The 22,859-nt window shown below is 47.3% G+C and overlaps 1 protein-coding gene across 1 annotated transcript in view; it reads left to right on the forward strand.

The window, feature by feature from the left end:
- Positions 1-22,859, forward strand: part of actn4 (actinin, alpha 4) — a 55,586-nt gene that overhangs the window by 26,566 nt on the left and 6,161 nt on the right. Inside the window, 16 exon segments of the mRNA XM_080460525.1 lie at positions 9,967-10,081; positions 10,258-10,377; positions 12,173-12,259; positions 13,661-13,748; positions 14,771-14,931; positions 16,626-16,711; positions 17,353-17,445; positions 17,947-18,072; positions 18,638-18,742; positions 19,593-19,740; positions 20,528-20,678; positions 20,759-20,867; positions 21,715-21,855; positions 21,932-22,114; positions 22,368-22,502; positions 22,668-22,847. Of these exon segments, the coding sequence (XP_080316651.1) occupies positions 9,967-10,081; positions 10,258-10,377; positions 12,173-12,259; positions 13,661-13,748; positions 14,771-14,931; positions 16,626-16,711; positions 17,353-17,445; positions 17,947-18,072; positions 18,638-18,742; positions 19,593-19,740; positions 20,528-20,678; positions 20,759-20,867; positions 21,715-21,855; positions 21,932-22,114; positions 22,368-22,502; positions 22,668-22,847 (2,028 nt within the window).

Below are 22,859 nucleotides of genomic sequence, written 5' to 3' on the forward strand. Positions count from 1 at the left end.
GGATTAGTTTTACACTTGGTTTAATTTCTTGGTTTTGAAATCAGAGTTTCAGGTGATTATTACTATAATTGTTTTGCACATCAGTTTCCCTCCTTTTCTCTTCCTGTGTCAGCTGTGTGGCGTCTCATCCTGCAGCCAATAGAAGTGCTTGGTTGACTTTAAGCCCCGCCCCCATCACTGAAGCCCCTGCAGCTTCTCTCTCCTCGGCTTGAACTGCCGGGAGGTGCAACACTGAAGATTTGCTTTTACAAACGTCAATCCAACGTGTACTGTGGCCCTTTGAAGGGGAACTGTAAATATGCGCAAATGGCATTTCTGTCTCGGCTGCGTTTCAGTTTTTAAAAGGTGTTTTGAAGATAAAGACGTGGTCAACGGCTGCAGTAAAAATGGAGTCACCAGACATCTTGAGTCTGACCCGAGTTGAACTGTGATTTTGACTCTTTCCCAGATGTCGCTCTCTTTGCTCTCCGTTCTGCTCTGCCAGCTTCTTCATGTTGGTCCAGCTGGAGTGTCCACTTCACCGTCCTCCACTCCAGGGTCACAAATGACTTCTTCACTGACTTCCACCGCCGAGGAGCCAGAGGAGCGCTGCGTAACGGTGTGACGTACCGACTCTATGATGGCAACAGGAGAAGATGGACGGAGCAACATACAATAGGAGGAAAAAAAACTGAAACTTTTGGATATCTTGATTTTCCTGTATTAAATGTGAACGGACCTATAGATGTGAACTGAGTCACAGTTCATACAGAAAATGTTCAAATCTGGTGACATGGGAGTGGAAGTGTGGAAGTGTGCCCTACGAAGGGTTAAAGGAGGAGCGGTGCTGCTTTTCAACAGTCAGACTCTGGACATGCTGAGGAGGATGAATAGTTCTAATCCGCGGGTGATTTCTTTGCGTTGGTTTTTTAGTGCGAGAAGAGGAGCGATATCGCCAGGAGTCTATCGGATTGTAGCTGGACTGTGGGGGATCGTCTCGGGCGAAAGCCTCCGACGTGGCTGCAGAGGGTTGAGACAGGAACACGGGGCCTTTGTGGCGGACAGTGTCAACATCCAGTTATGCAACAGTGGGCTGTGTGAGTCGCAGTGGGGCAACATGCCAGCAGTTTTTATTGACACACAGTGGGAGGACGTGGTGAAAATATGCACACTCGGCGGGGAAGAGGCCGTAAAAATGGGTGGGATCTCTTTATTTGTGTTTTTGTTTTTAGACAAACAGCCTGGATTACAGGCAGCGCGGTGCTCCATTGAGTTTCACCAACATGACGACTTCATGCGTTGGAATTAGACCCGGCACACGATTGAACCGCAGCATGGATCACGTTTGAAAGAATAATTCAAAACAAAGATGTTTCCCTTCATGAGGCCAGTAAGACCTGAGCAGCAGCGACACTCGGTGACGCCGCGGTTCAGTTTGAAGAAACGATGAAAAGGCACTGATATGGACTTTCTCAGTACCAGAGGAGTTTTCCAGGTTCTATTGACTCTTTATGTCTGTTATTGAGTTTATCTGATCATGTTGAGATATTCTAACCATGACGTGAGACCGACAGCAGAGATCCTGTCCATGGTTACGAGCCAAACAGCTTTTTGTTCCTTGGTGTGAACCAGGTAGTTTAAATTCTGAAACGTAGAAGCACTGGTCCAATATGTTTAAAAGTGTAAACATGTTGGACTTTGTCCATTGAAAGCCATCCTGAGTTAAACGGAGTGTCCCCCTGCAGCAGCCTCTCGTACACATTAGCTGCGTTGCGTTGAGTTTCTACGTTCTGTGCGTCCGTCCGGAGCGACGCGTCTCACCTTCGTCCTGCAAGACGACCTTTGATGTGCTGAACTGTCGGCGGTGCATTCCGACCCCCGGCCCGTCTCTCTGAGCCACAAAGACAGGAAGAGACATAAATAAGTGAACAAATAACCAACTCACTTCACACACACCACCCCTTATTTCCTCTCTCCCCCTTTCTCTTTTACGTTTCAAGTCTCCTCTCATAAAACAGCCGCTCATCACCGGACCTGGACGCCAGACCGACACACATCAGTCACATCATTCAGGTGGAAACGGCTTCTTCTTCTTTTTAACCTGGAAGGACGCTCTGCGTCCTGGAATGTTTAGGTTCTGATCTGATTCCAACCCTGGAAGAGAGAGGAATCAGCTGGTCCAGTACCTCCATCCTGGTTAATCATGTTAACTGGGGGGTGGAGTCGCAGCCACCCAGCTCGGAGCCACTGCCTCACTAATGTCAAGTAGCTGTTAGGTCCAACCCAAGGTCATTGTGGAGCAGAAATAAACAAATAAAACACCAAAGATTAGGGAAGACGTCAAGAGATTTGTTGAGAACAAAACCGTTTCAGGTAAAGTCTGCAGGCGTTCGATGGGAGGGAAGGTCCGAGTCCACCTTGACTTGATTCTGGTCCCAGCAAAGGACAATGTTGAAGATCAGGATTGATCCTACAGATATGACAGTTGTGTAAAGCTGCTTGTTTAACCAGCCTCCTCCTCCTCCTCCTCCTCCTCCTCCTCTTCCTGGCCTCATGCACTAATCTGACGGTCCTGTCCAACCAAATAGCGTCTGTCTTTTATTTCTTCACCTCTCAGAGCCAACCATCTATTTCATTTTGGATTCATGTCGTGCTCCTTTATAAACGTCTCTCCTCCTCCTCTTCATCCTCAGCTTTCATCTTCCCCAAATTGCTTTTTTTTTTAAAACCTCTTATCCCACGTTCACCCAACTGTGATCCTTCATTTACCCCCCCCCCCCCCCCCCCCCCCCCCCCCACACCGAGGAAGTGTCTCTGCACCTCAAGTAATCCTGTTTTTATTCTCATTTAAAGCCTTAAATTGGTTTAAGTTGTACCTAATATTGACACTTTTCCACCGTCCTGAAGTCTCTTCTCGCTGTTCCTCCTCCCACTCTCCCCCTCCTCCCTGGTTTCCCCTCCTTTAATCCTCTGCTTCCTTTGTGTTTGTGGCTGTTGAGTCTCCCGAGGGGCGGCGGGTCGGTCGGGGTGAAAACAGTCGGCACAGAGCTGCTGAGTCATGTAATGGCAGATGTGAGGGGCGTGGAGGTCGGCCACGGAGCACACACCAATTACATGTTTGTGTTCGTGTGGCGAGAGATCGTCGCCACATTACAGCCGTACCTGTCAGCACACGAAGGTGTGTGTGTGGGAGAATGATCACCTGTCAAGACTAGTGGATGAGGACACCAGAGCAGCCTGGTCTCCTCCTCTCCTCCGTCATGATCAGCAGTCCTCCGATTCGCCGCTGGAAACCTCCACCTGTACATCCACTTTTCCTTTCCACGGAGTTAAGGAAAGGTGTTAGGAGGCTTCCTAAAGGAGATGGTGAAAGGTGTTAGGAGGCTTCCTAAAGGAGATGGTGAAAGGTGTTAGGAGGCTTCCTAAAGGAGCAAGGAAAGGTGTTAGGAGGCTTCCTAAAGGAGCAAGGAAAGGTGTTAGGAGGCTTCCTAAAGGAGTTAGTGAAAGGTGTTAGGAGGCTTCCTAAAGGAGTTAGTGAAAGGTGTTAGGAGGCTTCCTAAAGGAGTTAGTGAAAGGTGTTAGGAGGCTTCCTAAAGGAGTTAGTGAAAGGTGTTAGGAGGCTTCCTAAAGGAGTTAGTGAAAGGTGTTAGGAGGCTTCCTAAAGGAGTTAGGAAAGGTGTTAGGAGGCTTCCTAAAGGAGTTAGTAAAGGTGTTAGGAAGCTTCCTAAAGGAGTTAGGAAAGGTGTTAGGAGGCTTCCTAAAGGAGCAAGGAAAGGTGTTAGGAGGCTTCCTAAAGGAGTTAGTGAAAGGTGTTAGGAGGCTTCCTAAAGGAGCAAGGAAAGGTGTTAGGAGGCTTCCTAAAGGAGTTAGTGAAATGTGTTAGGAGGCTTCCTAAAGGAGATGGTGAAAGGTGTTAGGAGGCTTCCTAAAGGAGATGGTGAAAGGTGTTAGGAGGCTTCCTTAAAGGAGTTGGTGAAAGGTGTTAGGAGGCTTCCTAAAGGAGTTAGTGAAAGGTGTTAGGAGGCTTCCTAAAGGAGTTAGGAAAGGTGTTAGGAGGCTTCCTAAAGGAGTTAGGAAAGGTGTTAGGAGGCTTCCTAAAGGAGTTAGTGAAAGGTGTTAGGAGGCTTCCTAAAGGAGTTAGGAAAGGTGTTAGGAGGCTTCATAAAGGAGTTAGGAAAGGTGTTAGGAGGCTTCCTAAAGGAGTTAGTAAAGGTGTTAGGAGGCTTCCTAAAGGAGTTAGGAAAGGTGTTAGGAGGCTTCATAAAGGAGTTAGGAAAGGTGTTAGGAGGCTTTTGGTTTTTTTTTAACACTTTTTTCTACTCCTTTACTCTTTTTCTTCCTCCTCTTGCATTTAATTGTCTTTCTCTTCATAGTTTCCTCCTCCCTCCTCTTCCTCGGTATCGGTCATGTGGGAGTCTTTGCTGCTGCCGGTTTTGTGTTTGAGGGTCTTTTAGTTTTCTTCTTCTTGTTCCAGTCTGAGCTGCAGCCGCTGTGACCACACGTCTGTTTTAATTGGAGTCTGTCTAAGAATACGGGTCGTCAGTGGGCGGAGCCTAATTTGGGGTCCAGGCCAACTTGGTTCTGGCCCGGCTCGGTCCTGCGCAGCCGGTCCAGTCCAGGCCCGCTTCGTCCAAGTTCTTTGAGGTTGTAGTTTTGTGGCTCCGGCTCAGGAAGGTCTCATTTAACGGTCGGCTGGAAGACACTTTTACAGCCTTTCAGATTTTTCTTCTAGTCTTTTCTGATTAAAAAAGAAAACAACACCTGAAAGAGTTTGATTAAGTCTGTTCAATAGAAAACCAACGCATCTGTGAGAAAATGTTCCAGAAGTCAAGTGGAATTGTTTATATTTTTAAAAGGTGAAACAATCCTGAGCTGATTTGCCCGTCTCGTTTCCCTCAGTCTGCGTGCAGGACGCTCTTTGTCTTCTGATATTTCAATGGTTTAAAGTGTTTGTGTCCCACATGAAGCTCCACCGATGGAGCTTGGTTTGTTTCCTTATCCCTAAGATTCAATCGGACAACGCGACAAACGTACTGACGTTAACTGAACCGGCACGCGGTGGGGTTTTCCTGACTCGCCACAGTCATTTGGAGGTTTCGCTGCTTCTAAATTTAACTTGGTGTTGAATTCTTCACTTTTGGAAACTTGAGACGCGACACAGCGGATTGTGGATCTGGTTTCCTTTGACTCAGCGGTGTTGGGAAGCTGCACAGTCGCTCGCCTGTGGAGTTGAAAACGCTGGTTTACTCTCAGGACTTGGTCAGAACGTGGGGAAGACTTGGAGGTGTGTGTGTGTGTGTGTGTGTGTGTGTGTGTGTGTGTGTGTGTGTGTGTGTGTGTGTGTGTGTGTGTGTGTGTGTGTGTGTGTGTGTGTGTGTGTGTGTGTGTGTGTGTGTGTGTGTGTGTGTGTGTGTGTGTGTGTGTGTGTGTGTGTGTGTGTGTGTGTGTGTGTGTGTGTGTGTGTGTGTGTGTGTGTGTGTGTGTGTGTGTGTGTGTGTCGCAGTGACTTAATCAGTGTTGGTGAGTACAAATAAAGGGTGTGTGATCAACACTACTGACGTACAGTTGTGCAATAGCATCGTGTTCAACTTGGATCATTCTTTCCAAGACACACCCTTCTTCTATCTACCTGTGTGTGTGTGTGGGGGGGGGGGGGGGTATAAATACAACGGCTTTATGCATCAGATGGTTGCTCACACATTGAGAAACGGGGCGTGGGAACAATTGAATGTGTTTGACACAGCAGCTCTCACTTCAATAGTGTTTCAGTCATGAGATTATCTACATTCCTGTGTGAGGTGTGAGGTGTGTGTGTGTGTGTGTGTGTGTGTGTGTGTGTGTGTGTGTGTGTGTGTGTGTGTGTGTGTGTGTGTGTGTGTGTGTGTGTGTGTGTGTGTGTGTGTGTGTGTGTGTGTGTGTGTGTGTGTGTGTGTGTGTGTGTGTGTGTGTGTGTGTGTGTGTGTGTGTGTGTGTGTGTGTGTGTGTGTGTGTGTGTGTGTGTGTGTGTGTGTGTGTGTGTGTGTGTGTGTGTGTGTGTGTGTGTGTGTGTGTGTGTCAGATGATGGGCAGCTCCAGTCTGAATGAGCTAATGTTTTCACTGGTCTCATGTGTGGTGACATGGTGGCGTCTCGTGCAGGACAGGAGGACAGTTCCAAAGCAAGGTCAGATGTGTGTTAATCCCACCACCCTTCAAGCTCCCTCACAGGCTCTGAATCCTCTCGTGAAGATTTCAGGTGGAGGTAAACAGAAGACGTGGTTCTTATGTGACCACTGCTGGAGGATCGTAGCTCCAGCTGAGGTCTGGCAGGTGAACCGTCTTCAGGCTCACATCCTCCAGCTTTGCCCTCCTGTAGAGACACGAGGCGTCCAGCTCATTATCTGTGTCCTCGGCTCAGGTCCGCAATCCCCCTCTGATCGGCACACACACACACACACACACACACACACACACACACACACCACACACACACACACACACGATGGAGTCCAGAAGTCACTGGGAGCCACCGAAGCCTTTTGACATATAAATGAAGCGAACACTGCAGATACCCATCGATTCCTCTGGGGGAAGCCCATCATGTTGGAACGCCGCCCCTTCAAACTCAAATCTATTAAATTAACTCAACATATTTTGAAAAATCGGTTGACTTCCCGGGAATCGAGGGCCGGCCTGCCGTGAGTCAGGCGAGTTTCTTTCTATTATAGTGACGACACGCTAATATGGATTCTTACAAGGCTTTTGTGTGTCGGCGTTACTCGGTTTAATCTGTTCCATAAAGCCAAATTACATTTTCAGAGCGAGTGCGAGGGAGAGATGTTCAAAATAAAGAAATTCAATGAAATAACCGTGGTTACTTTGGTTTATTTGCCTCTATTCTATCAGATATTAAGTGTTTTTGGTACATAAATCCTGTTTAAATGACCCCTCAGAAGAGTTTATTCCAGTTTATTTATTTTGTTTTCCCCATTTGAAGTAAGTAGTAATTGATATTTTCTTTTGTGGTTTTTATTTTACTTTTCATGTTTAACATGTGAACACTACCTGGCACAGTTCAGAGTCACTTCATCACAATGTTGTTGTTTACCTTTGAGTTTGTTTATGTGCACATGATGGCAAAATCACACAAATGATATAAATGAAATATGTTTGGAAAGGTTCTTCGGCCTAACTTGTCTGTTTTTGGGACATAGTTTGGTTGATAAGATATCTTTGCCATGTCGCCCGCCTCTAGTCTCCGATGTTAACGGTCTCCAGTTTGCTGACTCAGCATGTATTCAGTTAGAAGTCGCTGGAGACAAAAGCGTAGCAGAAACTTTAAATCGCTGGTATTTCTTTCTTTCCTCGACGCCGCAGTTTGTCAACAGTTGACACGAGTTGTCCAGAGGCGTCCGTCCAGCACAGAAGACTCACTGTTCAGAATCAACAAAGCTTTTGATTCAGGTGGTTTTCGTCCAGATAAACAGTTAATTCTCTCCCTGCTCACTCGGCGTGACGGCGGCACACGTTCACAGTTTATTCACATGAGCCACACTTTTCTTTCATATTTTTCAATGTCACGGTTCAGGACGCACGATATATCGCTAACCTATTATCACAGTTTCATCATTTACTAAATACAGAAAACAAAGGTCTGATTGAACGGCAGCGATGAACGCTTCCACGCGCCGCAGTATTGAGGCTCCTGTAAGAAAAAAATTAATAAAATATATATATATAATATATATATCCTCATGCATTTCGAGAAAAAAAGTGAAAAATCGATGTCAAGATTACATTTTTTTTAAACAAACTGGAGAAGTCTGTCTGTCACTCATCATTTGCCCGTGGATCCTGGAATAATCTCATTAAATCACATTATTCTGACCGTATAGGGTTGCTTACTGCCTGCCTGTCATCACAGGATGACCTTGTTTAATAATAATAAATGTTATAAGCTCCCGGGGTTGGTGGCTTTGACCTTCATGGCTCCTCACTGACTTCTTACGGAGAAGGCAGAGCTGCAGGCTGCTCCGTCTCCTCAGTCGAATCCTGATAACTGCAGTGTTTATGAGCTGAGGTCTGTTCTGAAGCGTCGTCTCACCTCTTCATTAAACCGCCTGCAATCCATTCGTTTTCTAGAAGCAGGGACATGCTTGTGATGGACCAGAAAAAAACGGACGATTCCACTTTGTATTCCCAAAAAAAAAAAAAAATTCAGTGAGGGGGAAAAATCTCGACTTTGATTTTTGTCGTGCGTGCGTGCGTGCGTGCGTGCGTGCGTGCGTGCGTGCGTGCGTGCGTCAGTTATAGTTTAGTGATGAAAGCAGTTTCCCTCCAAATGTCTGAACTGAGCTGCAACTTCCTGTCGGTGCACTGAAACTTCCTGTGTGTGTGTGTGTGTGTGTGTCATTGTCTGGCTTCATCCTGCTCACCAACTTCTTGTTTGTTTATAGAATCAGTCCCCCCCCCCCGTCCCCCCCCCCCCCCCCCCCGTCCTGGTGGTGGGGGTGCTGGTGTCTGGGTGGTTGGGGGGGGGTCTGAACTGCACCATTATCCACGCGGCTCAATGAGCGCTCTGTGAGGGGGGTGACGGCATGCTGGTGGAGAGGGGGCGGGGCCTCCAGCGGGTCACTGTCATCACGTTGTCCCACTTTAATCAGATTATTGTCTTTGTCCCGGTTTACATGCTCGGGAGGGTGAAACCATTTATGGAGGAAGTCACTGCTTCCACAGACGTAGGGGGCGCTGTTCAACTATTAATGTCGGTCTGACGTCAGAACAAAGAGGTCTGCATGTTGGCGGTCTCTTCAGTTTGACGACGGGCGTAAGTTTATCAGAGTGAGATTTCTCAAATCTGAGCTCATACAGATGTTACAGCTCCCCCCGTCCTCCACCCGCCGGCGGTAACCATGACGATCAACAGCACAACCATGGAGGATCCCGGGTGTTGCTGGTGCAGCAGAAGCTCCTGAGCTTGTTCTGACTTCTACAACAAAGCTTCACTGCTTCTCTTGTAATCTGTTGGTCCTGACTGGTTCTCCCTGGTCCTGACTGGTCCTGACTGGTTCTCCCTGGTCCTGACTGGTTCTCCCTGGTCCTGACTGGTTCTCCCTGGTCCTGACTGGTTCTCCCTGGTTCTCCCTGGTCCTGACCGGTTCTCCCTGGTCCTGACTGGTTCTGACTGGTCCTCCCTGGTCCTCCCTGGTCCTGACTGGTTCTCCCTGGTCCTGACTGGTCCTGACTGGTTCTCCCTGGTCCTGACTGGTTCTCCCTGGTTCTCCCTGGCCCTGACCGGTCCTCCCTGGTCCTGACTGGTCCTCCCTGGTCCTCCCTGGTCCTCCCTGGTTCTCCCTTGTCCTGACTGGTCCTGACTGGTTCTCCCTGGTTCTCCCTGGTTCTCCCTGGTCCTGACCGGTCCTGACCGGTCCTCCCTGGTCCTCCCTGGTCCTGACTGGTCCTCCCTGGTCCTCCCTGGTTCTCCCTGGTCCTGACTGGTCCTGACTGGTTCTCCCTGGTCCTGACTGGTCCTCCCTGGTCCTGACTGGTCCTGACGGAGGGTCTTGTTGGTGTGAGTGAGAGTGTGTGTCAGTGTTTATCGTCATGACCTGGAGGAGTGGGCACAGCTTCTTCTTCTTTTTTTTCTTTTTTAAAGGTCTGAAGCTCCTTGTTTTTTATTACAAATGAATCTTTCTCAGTTTGTCGGTTTACTTCCTCAGTTATTCAGTAATTTTCCCTTCATTTCTGTTCATTTCTGACTTTTCTGCTTGTGTCTCAGTTAGACTCTGTCTGCACAATATGGAACATTGAAAATGTAGTGGAATCCATTTTGAATGGTTTTTATGTTAAACTAATTTTATGGGAATCTGAAGAGTACAAGTATACGTTCCTGCTCCTTTCTACAAGCCTTCCTGTCCCTGTTCTGTCATTTGACGAATGAGAAAGTGCTGGATTTCCCTGAGAGCAGCGTTCTGGAGCTTTGATAACCGAGCGTTTGTCTCCTGGCGCAGACGTTCACGGCGTGGTGCAACTCCCACCTGAGGAAGGCCGGCACGCAGATCGAGAACATCGAGGAGGACTTCAGAGATGGACTCAAGCTCATGCTGCTGCTGGAGGTCATCTCAGGTGAGCAGAGCCTCACCACGCCGGGGTCACGTGTTCGACTCCAGGAGCAGAGCGTCTGCTGCACACTTATTTTGGCTTTTCCTGCATTTGTGGGATGAGCAGCAGAGTATGGAAAAAAAATATATATATATAAAAGTTCTCGTCTGTCGTACTCAAGCGGTGTGATTCTTGTGCAGGTGAGCGGTTACCCAAGCCCGAGCGAGGAAAGATGAGGGTCCACAAGATCAACAACGTGAACAAAGCCCTGGACTTCATCGCCAGTAAAGGAGTCAAGCTGGTGTCGATCGGAGCTGAAGGTAAGAAACACAGCCGAGACCGTCATCTGTACTCTTGTGGAAGATCTAAAACACTGGAGGTGAGCGAGGTGTGTGCACAGAGAGAACATGGAAACTTCACACAGACCGAACCGCTTTCCACTGCAGCAGCAGACACCCTGACAACCATGTAGTTAGTCTGCCGGGCCACTGGGGGGCGCTGTCGCTTGTTTTAGTACTGAAACCACACAGACGCGTGTGCAGAGAACAAAACACTATCAAGGTGAACAAAATGTAGAAGCGACATCCTTATGGACTGAAGAGGAATCAGATGCTATCAGGGAAAGTCTCAACTATTTAACTACCAATGTGGACGATGAAACGAGAAGAGGAGTCAAACCACTACGGGTCGGCCATGTTTGTTTACAGGAACATTCAGAGTAAGGGGGGGGGGGGGGGTGCACAGTAACAGGCTCTGTCGCCTCCATCAGTCTCTGCAGGACGGAATCGCCACCGTGAAAGAATCTTTCTACTTTGGGAGCCGAGATGAAAACTTCATGGATAAAGTGGATCAGAACACTGGTGTCGTGAAAACGGACCAAAGAGTGAAGAAAGTTTAGTGAATCCACCCGTGTTCGTGTCAACGGGGCCTTAAAGGCTTCACCAATATGTTTATCTTCAGAGTGTCACTGAGAGGCGCCGAGTTCAGCCCTGACATTCCTCCAGCTCCTGATACGGCGACCATTAAACTGAAGAGAGAGAAAAGATGGCCGCCGCGCTTCGCCTCTCTGCATTAACGGATCTGTAAAGGTCGTCCTGGTTGTTTCCGCTCGCATCAGCTCTTCTTCCTCCTCAGAAGTGTGACACGTTAACTCCGTCAGACAACTCCGTCAGGAGATTTGATACGAAGATTTGAACCGTTTGACTTTAACGTGACTTTGAGCTGCTGAGGAGCGAGAGGAAGGCGCACACACACACACACACACACACACACACACACACACACACACACACACACACTAAAAGTACAGATTCAACTAGTGAAATCAAAGTCAATGTCTATATTTTCACCCATTCTAACTCGTCAGTGTCTGCGCAGGTCAGGATTGTCTTCATCACTGGTCTGAATCTGAGACTGAACTATTTCCTACATTAAAGGAACCTGATGAGACTTTATATGAGACGATATAAATCCCATTCAAACAGGAGCTGCTCATTATTACATGTCAGTGTTTTTGAGTCCGAAGATAAATCCAAGGACCGTGTCCAGCAGTGTCTGAACTCTCTTTGGTGTTTTGTGCCACAGTGAAGAAGAAACTTTCAATTAGTTCCCAGAACAATATTTGTGAATTAGCCGCAATTAATCTGAATATAATGTGGGTTTTGTTGTGTGTTTGTTTTTAATTGCCAGAGTAGAAATGCTCAGTGGATGGAAACATGTTTAATGGCGGTTCGGTCAGTCTTTTGCAATAGGGAGCTGTCTCGTGTTGTGATAATGAGAATAAAGTGACGATCAGCCATCATCTTCCTGCAGCGTCGTCCGGGTGGACGTTAAACAGACAAGTCCTCAGATTTTCAAGAATCTACTTTATTTATGATTCTGTTGACAGAAAAGTGAAATGAGGTGAATGAAGCTTCCTGTGTTTTATTACTGAGATCATAAAAACGGTGAAACGTTGATTCACTTTAAGTTTCAGGTTGTTTTCAAACACAATAATCTGCTTATTGACACAGAATTGTCTTTCTTTCTTTTTTCTCATTTCCTAAAGAATGAAGGGATTTTAGCAGCTCGTCTCTCTTAAACCACAAAGTTATTTCCTTCGTTTGTGTCGTACAGAAATCGTGGATGGAAACGCCAAGATGACCCTGGGAATGATCTGGACCATCATCCTCCGCTTCGCCATCCAGGACATCTCTGTGGAAGGTACGACCTCCGTCCGTCCCTCCGTCCCTCCGTCCCCTTCAGGTTGCCTCCTGCCATCAGGATGTTTAAAACCTTGACCTTCTTCATAAAGGCGAGCAGCAGCAGCCTGAAGGACACGGCCACCGCTCTCCGCCAGGGTCTCATTAATGATCAGACCGAGGCCTGCAGGAGCCGCCATGTTTACACACGGGCAGATGTTCAGGCATGAGATGCATTGTGGGAAATAGAGTGGAAAACACACACACACACACACACACACACACACACACACACACAATGATAATATTCCGTGTAGTTGTAAGACATTCTTTATCCTTTACTCTTTTTTTAAGTTTTAATTAGGTGGGTACATCAAAATAAATCCTCCATCATAGCGAGCGTCCGAAGTGCTCTGGTGATTGGAGTGATCATCGACACACCGTGTTCCCCACAAGCAAGACATCAAGTCCTACGATTTACTGACGTTCCTGAACAGCTCACATGCGGTCTGTAGTTCACTGGCGTTTCCTGAAACGTCTTCGCCAGACGGCGTTTTTCCTTCAGTGCATCCTGGACGGATTCTACAAGCTAAAAGTTTTTTAACAGGCAACAAATCAATAGAGCTTTTATTTACTGAACGACCTGAAAGTGCGTCACATGCAGGCTGCCAGCAGACGATGTACTAAACTGATGCCCCTTAAACGCCTCACACACAGGCTGGGTACACACAACGGCCAGTGTTCCCTGAACGCCTCGCACAAGAGGCTGCATGTGGATGCAGCTATTGATGGATGTAAACGACTGGTTTGTCCAGGTCGTGTTCATCGCTCAGAGTCAAACACATCGTATTGATCCCTAAACGCCTCGCGTGCAGGGCGCCAGTGGACATTACAATTTACCAGCGTTCCCTGAACACCTCATATGCAGACAAGTGCTACTATAAACAAGTTTCCCTGAACGCCTCACATGAGAACAAACATATAGATGCATACACAGACAGACGCTTTAATCTTTAACGTCTTCTTACATTTTTCTCATTTACCCTGAACGCCTCATGCAGACTTTGTAAATAAATAAATAAAGTTACCAGTTCTCCTTGAACACTTCACACACACACACTTCACATAAGTTCAGAGCAGATCTTGTGATTCACCGATATTCCTGATCGACTCGCATGCAGCGACTGGAAGGTACTGCAATTTACAAACGTTCCCTGAACGTCTCATGAGTGGACGCATGAACAGGTTGAGCCTAGAAGTTGTTTATTGGTCATCGGACACAATTTGTCCTTGTTCCCGAAGCTCCTGGCATGCTGTGATGAAATGATGTTTTTAACCACCGGCTTCGTAAAGTACAAATGTAGAAAGTAAAGTTTACTTTTTGTTTTTTTTCTTCTTCCGCCTCATGTTCTCTCCTCTGCAGAGACCTCGGCCAAGGAGGGTCTTCTATTGTGGTGCCAGAGGAAGACCGCTCCCTACAAGAATGTCAATGTGCAGAACTTCCACATGAGGTAACACACACACACACACACACACACACACACACACACACACACACACACACACACACACACTCTCTCTGCTGGTGTCCAGACCTGTTGACAGACGCCTCTTCTCTGCCAGCTATCAGCCGGTTTCAAAGGTCAACACAGTTCCAGCTCATTTGAAATCATCTGGAGGTGGTGGCGCTGCTCTGGATCCAGCTCTAATGGAAATGTGTCTGTTTCACTGATAATGCCCTGCTAATGTGCTTAATCAAACGCACATTATTACTGGAACTGAGCCTTTCACACACACGCACACACGCACACACACACACACACACACACACACACACACACACACACACACACACACACACACACACACACACACACACTCTCACTCCTGTTTAACTCTGGACCGACACCGCCCCCTGCTGGAAGGACTGCGGACAACGATCTGTGGCTGCACTTTAGACATAAAGACTGGATTTTACAGTGTTCCCTGAATGCCTCTCGGACAGGTTGACAGTAAACGTAGTAATCTCCACAGATTGTCCATTATTTACACATTGGTATGTTCCAGTTTACAGATTGTCTTTAAACAAGTGGAACTTTCAGTCAGTTTCCTTTTGCAGATTATCAACGGATTGAGTTTCCATTAACCAATGTTCCCTGAACGCATCACACTCACTGTTTCAGTTCACCCATGGTCCATAAACGTCCCTGTTTTGTCTCATCTTTTAAGTAGTTTTCTGTGTTTTGTTTTTGCCATTGGACCCCGTCACTCGGTTGCTGTGCTGATCTGTCTGTTCTTTAGTCTGTTGATGCAAATTGTTTCTGGGGGAAAAGTGTGACGGGTTCATGTGAAGCACAAAGTCTCTACAGAACTTGTAAAGTCCAACTTGTTGTCAAATCTGACAGAACAGTTGTGTTGGAACTGGAAGCGAAGCGCTGTTCGTCGTCAAGTCCTCTGAATGTGAAGTCGGGGAGACGAGCTCCGGATGAAGCCGTGGCCCTGCTGAAGTGGTGTGTGTTTTTTCTCCCGGCAGCTGGAAGGACGGCCTCGCCTTCAACGCTCTGATCCACAGACACAGACCGGATCTGATCGACTACGACAGCCTGAGGAAGGAAGACCCCGTCACCAACCTGAACAACGCCTTCGAGGTGGCGGAGAAGCACCTGGACATCCCTAAGATGTTGGACGCCGAAGGTAGAAAAGTTTTCAGACGTGTTGTCTCTGTTTGGACACTGATCCTTGGTTTCCCAGCGCAGCTCCACTGCCACAAAGATCTCCTCATCTTTTACCTCGTGGTGTTTGTTTTTATTTAATGTTTGTCTTTATATTTTAACTCTTTCATTAAATTTTTGGGTCTTTTGTTTGTTGTATTTTTTCTGTTTTGTTTGTCATTTTTAGGTTTTTTTTCTCCTTTTTTTTTTTTGGTTTGTTTTTGATTCACTTTTCTGCCCGGTTATTTTTATTTATTTATTTTTTTTAATTTTGCCCCATCATTGGAATTTTCCCGTTTTTGTTTTGGCTCGTTGTTTTTATGTTTGCCAGAGAGATAGAATTATAGGAAAGTGACCCACTTCCATTAAGTCATTAAAATGAGGCGGTTCTCCTGCTAAATTAAAAAAAGAAAATGTACAAACACTGTACGCAAACATATAGAAATAAAAAGCATCAACAAATAATAACAAATGTATTTACAAACACATGGTACAGAGAAGAATGGAGGCTGTATTGCATAGTATTTTACCACCTTACAGACATACTCTGGGAAATAGATAATATCACATTAAAATAAGCTTGGGTATATAATAATAATATCAACTTTATATATTCTCTAGCATGGAAAAGTGACCTATGTCTCAACACCTTACATACGTACTAATATATACGTACACATAACGTTCTTAACGCCTACTCTGAGATGTGTAGCTGCAAATCATTTTCCTTGTGATCTCATATCTGTGTATCTGATGTAAAATTTAGTTATACCAATAATGCATACAAATGTACCTCGCACATGTGTAATCTAAGAACTGCTCCTTTAGCACTGTTTAGTCTTGGAATTAAATTTTTAGGAATTAATTAAAAAATGTAGATTACAATTTTGTATACACAGACTTGTAAACTTCATCTCTGTGGCTGTGACAGGATTTAGTAGAGGCTTATTTTGAAATAGTATATATGAAAGGAAAGATGAAATAATACACAAAAGCAGTGGCTTATGACATGGAACAAGTAATATTTATATTAAATATCTATGTTAACATTCTTATTAGCAAAAGGTAAAGTTTCATATTAGAGGTTTTAAAAGGTAAAGTTTCATATTAGAGGTTTTATTTTTGTGTGTGTGTGTGTGTGTGTGTGTGTGTGTGTGTGTGTGTGTGTGTGTGTGTGTGTGTGTGTGTGTGTGTGTGTGTGTGTGTGTGTGTGTGTGTGTGTGTGTGTGTGTGTGTGTGTGTGTGTGTGTGTGTGTGTGTGTGTGTGTGTGTGTGTGTGTGTGTGTGTGTGTGTGTGTGTGTGTGTGTGTGTGTGTGTGTGTGTGTGTGTGACTAACTGCTCTCCTCCTCTGTAGACATTGTGAACACGGCTCGTCCAGATGAGAAAGCCATAATGACTTATGTGTCCAGTTTCTACCACGCTTTCTCTGGAGCACAGAAGGTACCAGAGCTTCAGCTCCCGACTCTGCTACTAACACTGGGTCAGCCCCTGGCCTTCCTCTCCTCCTCCTCCTCCTCCTCCTGGTGTTTTACAGTCGTGGACCTGAAGGAAAGCAGGGCAGCGACTCTCCAGCGAACTGCTCTCACACACGCGCTCTCCGTGGCGTCCTGCAGGGGGCGGTATCGAGCTGCTTTGGGTCTCTGGCTTCACTCTGTCTCTCTGTTTCTGCTGCGTAGACATCGTGGGCACGCTGCGGCCGGATGAGAAGGCCATAATGACCTACGTGTCCTGCTTCTATCACGCCTTCTCCGGCGCGCAGAAGGTAAAAGCCCCGGCGCTTCAGAAAACCTCGGCTGCTTCAGGAACAAACATCTTCAAACGCTTTCCCACGTTTCCGTTTCTGGACTGTTTCCCCACAAGTGACAGTCCAACAGGGATCACTGGGGGAAACACGGCCACTGTCTCTTCTGCTATTAACACTTCTGAAATGTCAATATGTGTATTCTCGTGTGTTTTTACAAGTGGAGGCCTCTGTCCTGTCTTGTATTTCAGCGGCTCAGTAGTGTTTTATCAGCCGTACTGATGGAGTCCAGAGCTGCACCAACATGTAACTAGCTGCCTGAACGATTCCCTGGTTTTAAAGGGAGACGCATGGAGTTTAAAAACACAGTCTGATTGGTTTGGACCGTTAATGTCTCACTCCACTAACCAGGACCAGCTGACGCATGCTTTAATCAAGCAAAGGCTGCTTTGGTTTTCGAGGTTCAAGAGGTTGGCTTTAAAGTTTGTTCACTGCCTGTTTGAAGTGTTTCTCCTCCACCCAAACCTGAGAGCAAACTCTTAGTGGCCTGACCAAGTGATGGAGGCTCACGAATGAAAGCAGAAGCTGCTGCCACTTGTTGTAGTTGTGGCAGTGAGTTCAGCTTTTGCGCCGGCGCCGCTCATCACCGTGTCTCCCGACAGGCCGAAACCGCCGCTAACCGCATCTGCAAAGTGCTGGCGGTCAACCAGGAGAACGAGCAGATGATGGAGGACTACGAGAAGCTGGCCAGCGACGTGAGTATCGGTTCCACTCCCCGGGTCCACCTCCGTTTGTCTTCGCCGATGTCAGCAACTCCAAACGGCTTCAGTTCAGACTCTTGTACCTTTTAATGAAAAGCTTTACACTCGGCCTGGGCGAGAATCCACTTCATTGATTTATAGAATTTGTAGCTAAAGGATTTTTATTCTGCAAATACGAAGTTGCCAAAGCCCCAGCCCACAGTTTCTAGACTTTTTTCACGTTCCGTTGTACCGTTCCTCGTGAGTTTCCCTAGTTGCTGTTACACTTTTGCTTAAACCTGCGTTAAAGCTTGAATTTGTTGAATGACGGAGCCTCGTTCACTTTTTACAATCGAATCAAAACGAACATTTTTCTTTAAATCATTTAGATTTTTTATTTAGATTTTCTGAGGCCAACTCGCCCAGCCCGAATTTAGACCAGTAGTAGACCAGACTTCTTCCTCCTCTTTATCTGCTGTATAAACGAGTGTTTGACTGGCGCTGCTCCGCCTGCAGCTGCTGGAGTGGATCCGCCGGACCATCCCCTGGCTGGAGAACCGAGAACCAAAGAACACGGTCACGGAGATGCAGGCCAAGCAGGAGGACTTCAGAGACTACCGCTGTGTGCACAAACCACCCAAGGTACCGGAGCTCCTCCCTGAGCCAGAACACACCTGAGCCAGAACACACCTGAGCCAGAACACACCTGAGCCAGAACACACCTGAGCCAGAACACACCTGAGCCAGAACACCCCTGAGCCAGAACACCCCTGAGCCAGAACACCCCTGAGCCAGAACACCCCTGAGCCAGAACACCCCTGAGCCAGAACACCCCTGAGCCAGAACACCCCTGAGCCAGAACACCCCTGAGCCTCCCTGAGCCAGAACACACCTGAACCAGAACACACCTGAACCAGAACACACCTGAGCCTCCCTGAACCAGAACACACCTGAGCCTCCCTGAACCAGAACACACCTGAGGCTCCCTGAACCAGAACACACCTGAGCCTCCCTGAACCAGAACACACCTGAGCCTCCCTGAACCAGAACACACCTGAGCCTCCCTGAGCCAGAACACACCTGAACCAGAACACACCTGAACCAGAACACACCTGAACCAGAACACACCTGAGCCTCCCTGAACCAGAACACACCTGAGCTCGGTCCGGCTGCAGCTTGACTCACGCTGTGTTTGGTTGTTTTCCAGGTCCAGGAGAAATGCCAGCTGGAGATCAGCTTCAACACTCTGCAGACCAAACTGAGACTCAGCAACAGACCCGCCTTCATGCCGTCGGAGGGACGCATGGTGTCGGTACGAGTCCCGCCAGGGAACAGCCGCATTGTGACCAACAGCTGCTTTTAATCCAGACGAACAGTTTTAAACTAACTTCACTTACCTGTCATAACGTATATCCTGTAATGTGATCTCACTCCCCTGTTTACTCACCGATCCTGAGCTCAGCTCCGCCCACGCCGCACGTCGTCATCCTCTATTCTCAGTTTTGCGGGGATCCGATTTTTCTTTCCTTGCGTGATCGTTTCAAACGCGACCTGCCGTGTGAACGTGATCGGACCGGATGTTTTCAGGCCCCAGAGCTCAGAAGATGACGTAGAGTCACACTGAGCATCACGCTATTGATGCATGGCACGCCGGGTTGCCAGATGGGACTCAGTCTTTCCAGCCCAAACGACATAAATCCCAAACACCTCAATAAAAACCAGCCTGAATCTCAGAATCACGTTAAAACTATTATATGTGTAATAAAGAACACATGAATGTACGAGATAAAGTTTGGCTCCCCAACTGGGGGATACCTGCCATATCTGGCAACACAGGTCAGCGTGTAGATTCACTTTCAAGTTGTTAAATACGAGCAACAGAATCGAGATATGAGGAAGAAAGAGAGCACAGCTTTTATTCTGGCGGAGCCGCTTCCTCCAGCCCTTATCAGTGACGTCAGTCGATGAAGAAGAATATCTGAGTTGGAACCAAATACGATGGAGCCTGGCTCTGGTGTGAAAACCTCCCAATTGGATCTTTAACATGGAAACTAAAGGTTGATAGGAGTCACTGAGTAAAACATCAGGATTGGGTCACTTTCCCCTGCAGTGTGAACGAGGACTTGAACTCTGGAAACAGAATGATGCCGTTTGTTTCTCAGGACATCAACGGGGCGTGGCACTCTCTGGAGGGGGCAGAAAAAGGCTATGAGGAGTGGATCCTCAGCGAGATCCGACGTCTGGAGAGACTCGAGCATCTGGCCGAGAAGTTCCGTCAGAAAGCCGCAATCCACGAGTCCTGGACCGACGGTACGGCCGCGGCCTCCTGCTGTGCTGCTTTCTGCCGCAGCAAACAAACCGTGTAGCTTCTCTGTTCACATGTAAGACTAAAGCGTAGCCGCCGGCGGCGGCGGCGGCGGCTGCTGGTAAAGGTCTTAGGTTGGCTCGTCATTGTTATTCAGTTTCAGCCAATGTTAACTTCATTTAAATAGAGTTTATAAACCACGTTACGACAATCTGGTCTGTTTTAGATTGAGGCCCCCTAGTGGTGAAACATTATAGTTCTTTTAAACAGCTAGTGAACAGAGCCCCCTAGTGGTGAAACATTATAGTTCTTTTAAACAGCTAGTGAACAGAGCCCCCTAGTGGTGAAACATTATAGTTCTTTTAAACGGCCAGTGAATAGAGACGCTCATTAAGACTTATTAACATACCAATAAACAAATATAAGCAGAAGCTTCATTAGTCCCTTTTAGAAAATGAAAGTGTTTTGGGGCTGGTCTACTGGAAATGAGTTCAGGAAAAATATAAGGGACATCGGGTTATTTTCAAACACATCAATACATTTTGGCTTGCTTTGAAAGAAACCTCAAAAAAAAGAGTCAGTCATTGATAAATATGAGCATATCTAAGCATTTTTAAACATTAACAAACCTGGACACATTTGATAAATTCTGAATGTTTCTGTTTGTGTGAATTTAAAAATAACTATAACGGAGAAAGTTTAACCTGACTGGCGCCCTCTATTGGCCAGCTGCCACTGGTAGTAGGTAATAAAAACTGAAGCTAAAGTGGGACATCGTTGCTTGGTGTGCAGGTAAGGAGGCCATGTTGACCCAGAAAGACTATGAGACCTCCACCCTATCAGAAGTGAAGGCGTTGCTACGGAAACACGAGGCCTTCGAGAGTGACCTGGCAGCTCACCAGGACCGAGTGGAGCAGATCGCCGCCATCGCACAGGAACTCAAGTAAAGCCTCCGACCGGCCGATGGCACGGCGAGTGATGGGAGGAGGTATCGGGCTGAAAAATCTGCTTTTTGTCTTCCAGTGAACTGGACTACTACGACGCCGCCAGCGTGAACGCTCGCTGTCAGAAGATCTGCGACCAGTGGGACTCCCTGGGAGACCTCACCCACAAACGCAAGGAGTCTCTGGAGGTACGACGCAGTGACCAACACCCCCTGGTGGACCGTTTTTTTGATTCACAAGCACACTATAAAAATCAGTTTGACTCAGACTCGTGGGGTTAGAACGTTTCCCAGCGATTGATGAAATCAGTTAAAACTGTAAAAATGTGATAAATTGATATTTCAGTTTTAATGAGCTCAGATCTGAAGCTGCTCAACACTTCTTTTTTAAATGTATTATTACTATTGCTATTATTATTATTGATATTGTAATTACTTAAATATTTTTTCTATTCTTCTTATTTTATTATTATCATTATCCCTGATATTTGCCCCCTATTTCCAGAAATGATCACACTACTTATTTCACAGGTATTGTGAAGCAGAAAGTTATTTAAACAGTTTTAATCTCATTTCTGTTGTAACTGTTCTGTAGTTACAGGTTTAAATAAAAAGTAACCGGATAGTTTTGTGAAATTAGTTGCTCAAGTGTCAGAATTGCCCCGGTCACAGTGCGGCCAATGTAAACTATTTGCATGTTCAGGTGTTTTCATTTCGTTGCCACAGGAGTTCTGGATGTGAATGTGCGTGCACACACACACACACACACACACACACACACACACACACACACACACACACACACACACACGTTAGGTCATTAAACAACATCACAGCACTGTACATGTCATCAAAAGGCCAAAAGAAAAGCCGCAAAGTCACAGAGACCAAAATCAAACCTGGACTTTCTCTCTGGTGACGATGCTAACCACTGCACCGTCTCCTGACACAGGACACGGTTTGATTCCCGCCATGCTTGTGTCATGTGTTGTGCCGCTCTGCACTCTTTTAAACTCCCTGTGGTTCTCTCCATCAGAGGACGGAGAAGCAGCTGGAGTCGATAGATGAGCTCTACCTGGAGTACGCCAAGAGGGCGGCGCCCTTCAACAACTGGATGGAGGGAGCGATGGAGGACCTGCAGGACATGTTCATCGTCCACAACATCGAGGAGATCCAGGTGAACCAGTGGCGCCAACCTTCACCGGAGAGCAGAGAGCCAGTTCATTCTCTTAACAAAGCGTTTCCTCCCGCAGGGTCTGATCACGGCTCACGAACAGTTCAAGTCCACGCTGGCCGAGGCCAACAAGGAGCGGGAGGCCATCCAGGCCATCCAGGCCGAGGTGCAGAAGATCGCCCAGAACAACGGCATCAAGCTGAGCGGGGCCAACCCCTACACCACCATCACCCCCGAGAGCATCGACAGCAAGTGGAAGAAGGTGGGCTGCTGCCTCGCCGTTCTCCACTTCTATTGAGAGCAATCGGCAGGGTTTCTAACGTGTGTGTGTGTGTGTGTGTGTGTGTGTGTGTGTGTGTGTGTGTGTGTGTGTGTGTGTGTGTGTGTGTGTGTGTGTGTGTGTGTGTGTGTGTGTGTGTGTGTGTGTGTGTGTGTGTGTGTGTGTGTGTGTGTGTGTGTGTGTGTGTGTGTGTGTGTGTGTGTGTGTGTGTGTGTGTGTGTGTGTGTGTGTGCAGGCGATGGAGATGGTGCCGCAGCGTGACCACGCCCTCCAGGGCGAGCTCAACAAGCAGAACTCCAACGACACTCTGAGAGCGACCTTCGCCACTCAGGCCAACGCGGTGGGAGGATACATCCAGGCCAAGATGGAGGTAAAGCGGCTCACCGGTCACACGCCGGCGTCCTGCCGATCGATCGGCCTTCAGCAGTTTTTCCATCGGCCAACTGGAGAGTCGCCGTTTGCTTTAAAGCCAGGAGAGAATTTGAACCTGTGGATGTTCTGGAACGGCACGAACGTGTGTTTGTGTGCGTCTCAGGAAATCGGCAGGATATCCATCGAGATGAACGGCACTCTGGAGGACCAGCTGACCAACCTGAAGGAGTACCAGACCACCATCATGTCCTACGCCCCCGAGATCAAGAAGCTGGAGGACTGCCACCAGCTGATCCAGGAGGCCCTCATCTTCGACAACCAGTACACTCCCTACACCATGGAGGTACACACACAC

The sequence above is a fragment of the Lipophrys pholis genome, assembly GCF_963383615.2.
Source record: "Lipophrys pholis genome assembly, chromosome: 3".
NCBI lineage: Eukaryota > Metazoa > Chordata > Actinopteri > Blenniiformes > Blenniidae > Lipophrys > Lipophrys pholis.